The sequence below is a fragment of the Eulemur rufifrons genome, chromosome 16 (assembly GCF_041146395.1).
Source record: "Eulemur rufifrons isolate Redbay chromosome 16, OSU_ERuf_1, whole genome shotgun sequence".
Lineage (NCBI taxonomy): Eukaryota > Metazoa > Chordata > Mammalia > Primates > Lemuridae > Eulemur > Eulemur rufifrons.
Genome location: NC_090998.1, coordinates 62,894,665 through 62,908,093, shown reverse-complemented (window position 1 = coordinate 62,908,093; position 13,429 = coordinate 62,894,665). Strand labels below are relative to the sequence as shown.

The 13,429-nt window shown below is 35.6% G+C and overlaps 1 protein-coding gene across 1 annotated transcript in view; it reads right to left on the bottom strand.

The window, feature by feature from the left end:
- ACSS3 (acyl-CoA synthetase short chain family member 3) overlaps positions 1-13,429 on the bottom strand; it is a 133,699-nt gene that overhangs the window by 22,809 nt on the left and 97,461 nt on the right. Inside the window, exon 10 of the mRNA XM_069489977.1 lies at positions 2,497-2,592. Coding sequence (XP_069346078.1) covers positions 2,497-2,592 — 96 coding nt within the window. The remainder of the gene's footprint in view (positions 1-2,496; positions 2,593-13,429) is intronic.

Genomic DNA, 13,429 nt, shown 5'->3' with positions numbered 1-13,429 from the left:
GTACATGCATTTGATTCCTAACACGATCATAAGTTTTCCTTCAAAATCTCCCTTAAATGAAGACATTATATTTCAAACATGCTGGTAATATCATAATCTATGTTTATGTCCATTATATATATCCTTCTATTTTATTAGAAACATTGAAGAAGACAAAGTTTTAAAATATACCAAAAATATTGTAATCAACAAAAATAAAGCTTTTAAAACCATGAAAAACCCCTTATTCTGATTTAAAGCTTAATATTCACTTAGGAGCTTTAAATTAGGTCCATTTACTCTTCCCAAATGTTATCCCCAATAAGTTCTGTGCTATTCTGATAAAATCCTGAAAGAGTTTAGAAGATCAAAGCTTATATCCACATTCCATAACCCTTAGTGCAAACTGAATATGAAAATAAATCATCATCTTATGATCTTTAATAGATTCTTTATGTGGCTTCATTCAACCAGGTAATTCTAATTTAAGCAGCTAGGAGAAGAGAAGGACACTGCCCCCACCCCCCAAAAAAATTAATCATTCCCTGACTACATTGTGATTTTACTAAGAGTAGGGGCCATGCCTAATTTTTCTATGTTTCCCCAAATACTAGTACAGTGTCCAAATTACTACGTGCCCCTGGGCACATTCAATAACCTCTTCAGTTTTCCTATCTCTAAAATGGGAGATATTTCTTTCTCATAATATATCTATACAAAAATTACTTTAAAAAAGTAATATATAAAGTGATAAGCTTGCATAAGGCACTCAATGAATGTGAAAATAAGTGTTATACTGGATATTTTTTATACAAAGAGGATTTTTTTTTCTTTTCCCAAAAGGATCCTGATTTTTTCTTATAATATTAAATATCACATTATGCTTTTAATCTCTAAATAACCACAAAACATGAAAAACATCAGTCAAAAGTCACTGGTTTCCTGGTTATATATGTTTAACCTATGCGGTCTGCAAGCCAATGGCTTTTAGACAATGAGAAACTTCTGTACCGGAGTTCCATGAGACATCAAAACTTTACTCTTTCTTACAACTAGATATAAGAATGGTACTGAATAGTACTGAATGATACTGAAATACTAAAAGAGAAATGTGTTTCACATTTCCCACAATCAATAACCCCTAAAAATGTCTCAACACAGAAGCAATTTTTCTCATAAAAGGAACAGGGATAGCAGAACTTTTCAAATGGAGGATTTCACTAAATCTAGGTTCACCTTTCCATGGCTGGAGAAGTCATTGACTTCACAGAGTATCTATTTCTGCCCTGATTTAAAAAAAATCTAAAGTGTGTTTTATAAATATATCTGCTAGGTTAAACCAAATGATCCATATTTTCTTAACTAGTTGTTGTCATAAAAGGCAAACACAATATTTTTATGTTGGAGAAGCAAAAGACAAATCTCTAAACTTTGTGATTTATATGCAAATAGGAAACATATGTTAAGAATCATATTCTTTCCCCCAAAGCTAGGTTTGTTTTGTAAATCTATTAAGCCAAATTGTGTGACCTTATGCAAATTACATAACTTCTCTACCTCATTTTCCTTGTCTGTAAAATGAATGTGTGAGTCTAAATCAAGTCAGTCCCTCTGGCTTCTCTGAAATATTGGTAGCACTGCTAGCTAAAACTTAATTCAGTCTTTCTATTGGTAGGCACTGTTAGTACTTTGTTGTGTAACATCATAAAACAGCAGCCTTATAAAGTGTATAAAATTATTCCTATTTAGAAATAAGGAAATTTAGTGTTTGAAAATTTAGATGATTTTGTATAGGTTATACCATCAGGCAGTGGAGTCCAAAGAAAATTATTTGACCATTATGATCACTACCATAAATTTAACAACAATATTGAAAGGTTATTATATCTCTTTGTCACATAAGGCCAGCATTGAGGAGTTGTTTTCTTTTAGAACCTTTACTCTTTGTATTTATTTTTAGACAACAAGGTTCAAATGGCTTGTCTTCACTCCTAAATTAAAAAGTAGCATATGTAACAGAAGAAACTATAGCTTTTGTAATGAAAGTGAGCAAATAAAATAAAACATGATGGTTTGCATTGTCCTCAGGATCTAAGCAGTTGCATTACCTTAGGAAAATCATTAATATTTAGTCTCTCTGTTACCTTATCAGTTAACTTATCTCTAAAAGAGCAATACTATCTCTGAATCAAATATATTTCAGCATTAAATGAAGGGATGTACATAAAGCGCTGGGCACCTAGCACGGTGTTCCACATGTAGTAATTTTACACCCATATTCTTACTTATAACTGATATTATTTTCTTGGTTTTTACAGCCAATTAGAACATATTCCTGTAAATGTACAATTTTACTTTTGATTGCAAAAATTAACGGATTCATTTTTAATACAAGACATTTATTCCACCAAATACTAAACACCTAATACGTTTCATGCAATATAATGCACACTAGAAACAAGAAAATACCAAATTTATTAACATTAGATATTTCAAATTATCAGAGTCATTTCTTACCATTGTATCCTGGAACACTTTTTCCTGCTTGCCCTGGTGGAGGTGTTTTAGAATTACCTAATCCGATGCATGACGCTGTGATTGGGGATCCAGTCTCTGGAGAAAGAAATGTTATTTATCACTTAATGTTTCAACTTGGGATCATGATGCTTCTTCAGTGCATGTACACTCTATACCGCCTGGTTTGTCACATAATTTAATCGCATTAGGGATAGATGAATAGTGCAAATGTATTACCTAAAAATTTTTTTAAAATCTACTAATTTATAATATATCCCAAGTTTTAAAATTTAAGGATACATATTTAGCATAATGTATGCATTAGTATTTCTTCTAAAGAAAAGAAAAGCTGCTCTAGTGCTCTCAATTGTGGATCAGCAGGCGTGAAGAATGGAGAATTACGTGACCATGAAGGTTTTACAACACACATTCAAAGCTGATCACTAGAAAAGATGCCTTCTCTTGACTCACTTAAAGTTAGTTTATCATTGTAAATTACAGCTGTGTCAAAATATTTCTGCTACTCCTAGTTTATTCTGTGGAATAAGTCACCCAAAGACTTTTGTAAATACATGAATAATATCATGCTCTAATTTTCTAAGAACTACACTTGCCTAGAGACCCTGCACCTAAAGGCTGAATTGAGCAATGCCTTATTAAGTTCTTCCCAATCTGTTGTTGCTGCACTTCTAGAAGTCTGAAAACATAGAAAGGAAGATGCTTATGCTCTGCTGACTATTTCTTCAAGACCATAAGCTTATTCACAATCAGCCTGCATTGACTAACAAAAATGTTAAATTTGTTTTCTCTGTCTCAAGTTGTAGCAACCATAATAATAGCAGCTATTATCTGATAGCTGTAAGTTCTGAGAATGATTATTTTTATGTGAAGGAATATAGTTGTTATTATTAATAAATACAAGTTTGGAGTTAACAGAATCTTTTACATATGAGATGTATATGAGTGAAAGGGCAGGATAAGAGGATATTAATAGTAAAAAGTTTGGGACTTACTGGCTTAATATTACACAAATAACACACACAACACACACATACATACACCCAACGAATTAATTGCCAGACCAATCATATTCAAAGTAATCCAAAAATCAAAGACATCCATCGTCTAAAGTACTCACTATGTATTCCTTCCATCGTGGTCTGTACCATCATTTATCATACATTTATATCACTTTAGAATGATGGGAAGAATTTATTGCTGTTCTTTACCTTCCAGAGTAGTTCAGGTTATTATTCACATTTTATGGATGGTGGCTCAGCTGGCATCAATAACAGAAGATGGACTCTTGAACATTAAGACACAGCTCCTAAGTCACAGTCTGGCGCTTAAGATGCTGAGCCATATGGTCACTGCTGAGGGTGGTCAGCAAGTAACCGGAGCAGACATTTCTGATAGTTAACAAAGGGTTCTCAAGTATTTTGCCAGCATGACAAAAGATGGGAAGGTATTTTATGAAATGACATTCCATAGCCATGCAGTACTCCTGCCCATTTCCCCCACAGCATGATCAAAGCAAGGGAGGAAATCCACATGGTTGGAAGGGGTAACAGCAGTTTCCCTTTTGCCTTTTTAAAAACGTCCAGGTGCCCACTTCTGCGATGTGAGAGACAAGAGCATGGGTGACGGCAGGAAGCAACCTTGGTAGAGTGAAGTGCTCAAAGAAAGGTACATAGAACGAATAAGATGGTAACAGGAACAGAAGTTACTAGGATACATTCGCAAAGGAGATACCCCTTTCAAGATACTTCTGTTACCCCTCCCACCCTGGTGGAAGGAAGCTGCTAAAGTCAATCTATTTTAAAGTATTTCTTATCAAGCTCAGTTTATCAACAGGGGCACTTCAACCCTCTGGAGTTGAAACTCTCAACAGTTCTTAACATCATAAGGCTTCCACAACTTGTCTACAGATAGCTCCAGAGCCTACAAATGTGCCTACCAACGGCTTTAGTATCTCCTGCCTAAAAGAAAAGCAAACAAAAAACCACCACAACAAAACTCTAACTGCACCATACTTTGGCCCATCTTAGTGTGAATTCCTGAAAGATGCTGGCATTCTGCTCTTCCTTTGCCACTGGGAGAAGGGCAGTGTAGGAAGAGGAAGTGAGACTAAAACCTGTCTTATGTAAAGGTGCATGGAAGGATTAGCAAAGCACGGTCAGTGTTCACTGCCTGTCAGCTGACGTACATCCTTCCCAAGATTCGTTAGCATCTTTGTATTGTGATTATTTATTTACAATTTTTTAACCTTCGTCTGTTTTGTTATAGATTATAATTATAAGACAACTATGTAAATCATATTTTGCTATTTTTTTAAAATTTCTTTTAATCCCCTAACTGTTCTCCAGGATGAAAACCATATTTTTCTATATGACTAATTTGACTTTGAATTTTAAGGGCATTGAAAGGATTATCCATTAAGGTTACCTATAATAGAAAACATAAATTTATGCTTTGAACATTTGTAAATAAAGTATCCTGTTGACCTTACTTTGATATTCATTTAGGGGGTTAGAAAAAGAACTATTGCTAGTGACATGCAAAAGATACAATCAGACAAAATGGTAAGTCCTCAGACTCAGCGTAATAAGGAGTAATACTGTATACAAAAGTGGGCTGAAAAGGACTATAATATTAATAGCTGTTATAGTGTATAGACATATTAGTTCTCTTTCTTTGTACCTCTGAAGACCCTGGGACCCAAGGACTGATCCATCTGCAATGCAATCATAAACACCTGTAGTCCCACATTTGTGCACACAGACCAGGGAAACACCCTGGCTCTCAAGCTGGTCCCTGTGCAGAATAGGCTTCTGGTTAGTGAAAGTCCCTAGGCATGCTGCAGTCCTTAACTAAATTCCTGAGGACTTTCAAAGCCTCATTTCAAAGGTGTTCTAAAAACATCTGCTTCATATTACCGATGCTATAATTAAATGGCTAGCAGTTATCTAGAGAGACAGGAAATCTAGATGTCATGTTGTGATTGGGAAATAGCTACAATAAACAAACCAGAACATTCTCTTTGAATTGGATAGTTTATTTGGAGAAATCTTTATAAAGGTACTAACTTTAGAAACACAAAATGCTCAGCAGATCACTGGCATAATTTCCTTAGGTAAGAGGCAACCAGGAATTGAAGGGTGTGAAGAATGTTACTAAGGCACATTAATACTCACACTACATTAGAAGCCAATAGAGAAATTTCACCTTTTTTTAAAGGACAAACCTCACAGTATCTTTACTGCCTCATGCCACTTTATTGCATAGTAAGTTGTTACCTGAATGAATTTTCCTTAAAATTTCTAAATCTAAAGGGAAATAAAGGAGGAGAACTAATATACATAATTTTTCAAGTATGAATTATGCTTTGTACAGTGCTAAGTGGTTTTTATTTATATTATTGCATTTAATCCAACTACAAGACGATAGGGAAAAAAGGGAATATTCTTTTTACAGATGAAAACTCCTGAGGCCTATAGTCAAGAAAATATAAACAATTTGTCCTAGTTTGCATAGTTCTTTCAAAGAAGATGAATGGAACAGGCAAGTTTATCACTCCTGAGGTTCTCTTGCAGAAGACAAAGGATAAGAAGGGGGAAAATCACCCATACTGTGTCTCAGGAGAGGGAAAAACAATCTTTGTGACAGGGAGTGACATTCTGTCATGCTTGAAAATGGCAGTAGTGGTACAAATCACTTATTAGCAAACAGTTACTGAGCAGCTATTGTGTGCTAGGTGCTTAGAACTAGGGATACAGCAATAAACAAAAGTGACCCAAATTTCAAGCCTCATGGTGCTCACATTCTCGTTAGGGAGAAAAACAAAGAACAACGTACAAAAGTAAAACATACGGTATGCTAAAGTGGCATAAGTGCTGAAGGAAAAAAGAAAGCACAGACAGGGTATGAAATTTCATGGGGAGGGATTGCAAATTTATATTGGTTGAGCAGGAAAAACCTGAGTGGGAAAAACCCGAGAAGGTGACATTTAAGCAAACCCCAGAAAGAAGTGAGCACGTGTGACACACAGGTGTTTAGGGAGAAAGAATCTAAGAGACCTGAAGTGCAAAGGTCCTGAAGTAGCTTTATTTCTACAGTGTTTGAGAACAGGCAGGCAGCCAACGTGATTGAGACAGAATGAATGAGGAAAGTATTAATACAAAATAAGGTCAGAGAGAGTGAGGAGCCAGATCATGCAAGACTACTTCAAAGTCATCGTAAGATCTTACTCTGAGTGATGTCATAAGCTAAGGAAAGCTTTTGAACAAAAAGTTAATGAATCAGGAAATGTTTGCTGACAAGTAAATACATACTTCTGACATGATTTTAGGCTCTAGCTCCCATTGTTAAGATCAGGGCTCTTAAAAACTGAGTATAGCAAATTGCAGAAAACACTCCCAAAATAACCAGAGAGAAGGAGAAATAGAGGACTCTGGGAAGAGAAAAACTGCATGTTATGGCTATAATTCCTTTATAATCTTTTCTTATTCCAAGAATGATATTCAAAGGTCAGCCCTTCAATAAGTATTGAATATATTCTACTCCCGGAAAGGTATTTCTTTTTGTGAGAAGGGAGTGTCAAGGGTGGAAAGACATGCCAAATAGAAATAGCAGCATGTACAAAGGTTCAGAAGTTAGATCATCAAAAGACTGCAAGTTATTCGGCAGAGCAAAGCTTGGGGGTGGCGGGTGTACTGAGAGAGATGATGAAAGGCAAAGTGAAAGAGGTGAGCAGAGGTACATCATGAAGTGCCTTTCATGCCGTGTTAAGAAATTTGGATATTATTCCAGGAACGATGGGAGACACAGGGGGGTTAGCAGAGGCGATTTGCTCAGAATTGCATTACAGAAAAAATCTCTTCAGTTACGAACTGGAGCACTAAACTGATGATCCCAACCCAGAGCAATAAATCAGTTAGATGTTGGTGGCCTGGTGCAGGTGAGCAGCAGTGGGAGCTAAGACCAAATTGGAGTTGTCCTCAGAATCAAAAGGTCTTGGTGATTGTTTGAATATGGGAAATGTCCAAGTTAACCCCCTAGGGTCTGGGTGCACAAATTAAAGATAACACAGAAAGAAGATTAGATGTGAGAGAAGGTTAAGAGGAAGAACATGGTAGCAAATCCCCAAGTCCAGTTCTGTAAATGAAAGTTCCTGCTGCATCTGGCAATCTGTCATTCTGCCCCTACTGTGGTTCTAGAAACACTACATTTAAGCAATATAGATTAGAAGCTGGTGGCCCTGCTGGGAGCAGAAGTCCTGGAAATAAATCAATTCAGCAGCCTAGTACTGCTGAGTCATATTAATCACAGCATCATCATAGGCATAGAGGCAATTTGTAAAGAAACCATTCTCTCCATCTCTGAATCTATACAGTGAGCTATAAATAACTTGAATGGTGGTAGCACAAAGAAAGCAGAAACAGTGAGACGTAACCCAGTGAAGGAAAATCAATTTAATCTTTGTGTTCAGGAGATGGTAGGATTTCAGTTTAAAATGCGTAATTCAAAGCAACCTAACGTTTTGCACTAGAAGCAGACCATTAATTCAAGCTATGAGACACTGGTCTTATCCTATTCTATTACCAGTACACTGCCTCTAACTGTGGATGATTAAATGGAGAAGCCAATAAATGACCTGTAGTTCAATTAGACAAGAAATGCTGAATTAATGAAGCCATGAGATAAAAGGTCGGAAGAGAGGAAGGACCCTGCACAGCACAGAACAATGAGAGTTCTGGTGCTAATGTTAACTAGCAAGTTGACTCTAGGTAATTGAACTCTCTGTGGTCACTTTTTCTCATGTATAAATTGAGCTCTTACATTCTAAGTTTTCTTGAATCTGAATCATCTCTAGGCCAGGATGTTAAAGATGGCCTTTGCGCTCATGAAGGGTTATTCATGGGAAAGGAAAAGGAAAATAATATATTTTGAGTGCTGACTGTAAACCAGGAACTCTGCTAAATTGTTTGCACATATTTCAATCCCTTTAAAGCTTTTAATAAGCTCACAAGGAAACCTGAGATGAAGAACTGGCTCACGGTTATAAAGTGGCTGAACTAGGATTTAAAGGCAGTCCTATTGGATTCGGCATCACTTTTCATTACCCACATTGTTTTTTCAAGGAAAATAATCACCTGCTGTTTTCCAAATTAAAACTCACAATGAAAGGGGAATTGGGAATTGTATTGTGGGGCCAATGGGCCACAGTGCAGAGGCTTACATGAAATGGGGAATCAAATTTCCACACAGTAAAGTTTATCAAGGGAAAGCTTAGAAACTTGTTCTTAGGAAGATCTATAAAAGCTTGACATATTTTCACCTTTCTACGGTGAATTATTTGTGATTCTTGCCAAGGGCAAAAGAATTAGAATATATGATATAGCAACATCTAAAACCAACTTTATATTGTTAATCAATTTCCCAGGTTATAGTCTCTTGCCAAAACATTATCATTAATATAATAATGAGCACAAATAGTAATTCTATATCTCTGAACTAGTTCATGTAATCATATTTGGAAAGAACTTGATGTTCTTTCTACATTATAATGCTATAAAGATGAAAATGTCTGATTCAAAGACTGCTGTTTGGTTTGGGAATTTATTTTCAGATGGATTAACAATTTGTAAACAGTTATTCACTTTCAAAAAGAAAAAACCTTATCAAGCATGCCTTACATTTGACAAAAGATTAGTCTTTCCACAAGCCAAATTCATGTAGCTTACCTCTAAGCTCCTGCTTTTCAAATTATCAGTAAAAATCACCTAGTTTAAACTAATGAAGACTGCTCTAAATGAGAAAAAAGTGCTGTTGCTAGGCAACGATGATGACATAGGGCTCTTTTTTCTCTCTCACCAGATGGATACTGTCACAGCATCTCTCTCTAGCTGCACATTGCTGAGATGACACTGTGTCTATATAACTGTTTTCCCCCCAATCACAACTTCTCATGCTAAACTTATCTAAAATATCTTTTCTATGAATGAAAGACATGAATTTATTTCTGGTCATTAAATTGTGAAAAACAAAAATATATCAGATAGTAGTGATTCATTCATGTTACTGAAAGACTCTTTGCACTCTACTCTTTGAGAGCAGCAGGCGGTATCTCCTGGACAACCCAATGGCATCTCCAGTCCAGTCAAACCCAGCCCTTTGAGTTCCACAGTGTGCATTTTGTACTATCCGATCCATTGTCTCTGAAAATAAATACAGGCATATACTTTAAAGAAATCCTACCAGCATAGTCCAAATTTGACAGACTCAGAAATGATTGAGTAAAATCCAAAAGCAGGAATAACAAAGAGTAAAAGAGCAAAACCTAGAAGGAGCATTTGATTGTACATGGAAATATTTTGCCCCCAGATCTGCAGTCAAAAGAATATTTACTAGTGGCTATTGGTATCCAAACCACAGAGAACAGGTTTTTAAATAATTAAAAATAGAGTCCTGAAGGTAAAGTCACCAAAAGTTACTTTTCTCACTGTCACGTCAACCATATGGACCCTTCTATGCCTTGGCCCTAGGAAGGCACTTTTGCAGTAAAATACGTATGATTTTGCATGGGGCGTAATCTAAGTATGTTTAAATTGGAAGAAAGTCACACATCTAGCACTTAGTTGTAAAATGTTAAGAAAAAAGGGAAATGAAAGAAATAAGTCATAAAGTTTCCAATGATGATTCCAAGGATGAAAAATATTTCCTATTGCAGACTAAACTTAGAAGTACAGGCTGACAGATTAAAATCCCTCTGCAATAAGTATATCAACACGGACACATAAAAGCAGAATGTCTGAGAATCCAAGGGTAAAAAAGTAAGATGATGATTGAGAAAAACAAAGTGATTTAGACTTTGATATTCTACCTATCAAATCTTCAAATGCTAGTTAAGAATTTTATAATTAGTTTACTTAGGAGGAATGAGACTGTGCTATATCTGTGTCTTTAACATTCCCTCCCCATAGAGATCTCTGCCTAGGATAATTGTTACCAAACTGTTATTATAATAATTATTCTATTTGGTGGCTTTGATTTTTGTAAATAAAATGTATTGCTGTCTTAAAACAAACCTCGGGCTAATGAATCTTCTCCAGATATTCCTAAGAATAAGGACTGAATTTGGTTAGCCTAACCGGCGTCTGGGGTTAAAAGTCTTGTTTCAGTTGTCCACCACTCTCAGGAAGTATATTCTACCAAATTGTGCAAAGATAAGTATTCTCATATCAAGTAGCCTTGACACATTTTAATAATATTGTATTAGGATACATGTGCCCATAGGATTGATGGTTTTGATTTAAGAGCTGATGATTGAAGTTTGCTGCAGCCTTTGGGTCCACTTTAATAAAATCAAAAATTATCAGATTCCTCCCTAAAGGAGAAAGATTTAGGCTGTATATAGACTATAGTTACTTCAGAACTACAATTGCAATTAAAACTGCAGCAGTTCAATCAAATAGGAAGAGAAATACTCTGATTACTCAAAGATATAAGAACTCAACAAAGATGGCTCAAGGTAGATAAAGTAAGATCAATAACTTCAATCATCACCAATGTCATTAGATGACTACTGTTTTTTCATTGAAATCCCTCCTTAGGATTTTCAAAATTCTAAATGAATTTTCCAAGAATTTTGTTCCTCCATTAAAATGATAGAAACAAAATAAATAACAAAATCACCTAGCATTGCTCAAGTTGGTGTTCATTACCTCATTTCAATTATGTTATCACTACCTGGACATAAGGACACTTGAAACACTTTCAACATAAGCTCTGAATCTTCTGGTGGGAACTACACAGATAGTATCCTGTCAGGTGGAAAGAATCATGAATTCTGTTGAACTGAACAAAATTGTTCCTTATAAAACCATTATGGAACTTGAGTAGTCTAGCCTTGTAGTCATCTTCAATTAACTTACTGATAGTAAGTGAAAGAATAAAGTGTTTCTACCTAGGATTAAATAACATTAAAAACTGGGGCTCCACAATGAGTTGTTACAATAATTTCTAAACCAATACCCTATCTTAAAGCAAATAGGAAGGAAGGAAGACAGGCTCAAAAAGAAATAGGTCTCCTGCCTATGAGTTTTAATAGTCTCTGAGATGTAAAGAACCTCTTTTTGGTAGTAGATTATTTACTTATAAGAAAAAGAATGCCCTTATAGCCATCTTAAGTCAGGAAAAAAAAATCCTTCAAAGGCCACCATGCACTGCACGGACAATTCTATCCTTCTAAAATTGTGCTTTCTGTCTGATTTCTGGGAAATCTCCTCTATAACAATACAATGTTTTATTTGGGGATTACACAACTAAGGATAATGAAGTTCTAGCTGTTCATTTTTTTGCACACAAGTTACCATATTTTAATGGAACAATTATCTATCCTCTTAATTTTTTCCTTTTTAAATTATGATTGTAATACCTTTGTTTCTCCATGTAAAAAAGAAAATATAAAATTCAGTCAATACTCCAGATGTTTCCAATCTTCTTACGGATGAGTTACTGTGAAGATAAAACATCTGGGTGACTAACAATTCAGCTGTTAAACAGATTTATAAATCAAATAGATACAGCCCTCCTCTCTAAACTTAGCAAGACCAATTTCCTTCATGAGAGCATTAAATGTTTATATTATTACAATCCAGAGCAAGAGCTTAATGCCTCAGTGGTGTTGAACAGCAATAATTCTTTATTAAAATGCTCCTAAGAGGGGTGGAGGGGGCTGATCTGTTCTTCAGTTTTCCACAGATTAGTTCTCACTTTGGAATATTAGATATTATTTAAATCAGGTATCAAAGAGTGTGAATATTAATGGAACAAAAGAGGATGTTGCTAATGCAAATTATACTTGGGTAACAAAAATGATGTGTGATGGATCATTTTAGGTGTCAACTTGACTGGATTAAGAAACCTGGTAAAGCATTATTCTTGGGTGCATCTGTGAGGTTTCCAGAGGAGATTAGCATGTGAGTTTGAGTGGACAAGGTGGTGAAAATCTTCCCTTGATGTGGGGAGGCACCGTTCAATCAGCCAGGCTCAGAGAGAACAGAAGCAGAGGAAAGGCTAAGTATGGATCTATCTGCCAAAGCTTGAATACACTCTTCCTCTTCCCTCCTTGGGTGACAATTCCAGGTTCCCTGGCCTTTGCACTCTACAACTTATACCAGTGGCCCCCTGGGTTCTCAGGCCTTTGGCCTCAGTCTAAGAGTTACACCATTGTCATCCTTGCTTCTGAGGCCTTCAGACTCGGACTGAGCCACGCTGTCAGCATCCCACGGTCTCCAGCTTGCAGATGGCCTGTTGCAGGACTTCTCAGCCTCCACCACCATGTGAGCCAATCCCCCTAATAAATCCTCTCTCATTTATCTGTCTCTCTGTATATATTAATAATATATCTTATTCTGTCTCTTGAGAGAACTTTGGCTAATAAAATGTAGTAATATAAATAGATTGGCTGCAGAGTGCCTTCTTAAAAGTCAAGTCACATGAACTAATTCATTTTTATTCATACATTTAAGTTACTTAACATATCCCTTGCTAATTTCAAATTATACATCACAGTTTCTAAACAGTTCATTTACACACATATATCAATGTAATCAGAGGGCAAATTCATGAATTATTTATATATATATGAAAAGCTCATAAAAGTGTACAAGTGTACAAAAATATCGACTTTTAAGTCAATAACAAGAAAAAGGGACCCTATAGAAAACCTGAAATTTGAAATAAAGAAAAATATTCTTTGATCAAAGCTAACCTTGCCTTAAACATTATCGCATGTTTATTAGCATACCTCTCAAGGAGTGCACCATCCTCTGTTTGCTATGTAAAACATTAGGGAATGCGTGAAAGCACTAGAAATATCAGATGTCTTTCTGTTTTCTAAGAATTAGTAATAACTCATAAAGTACATGCC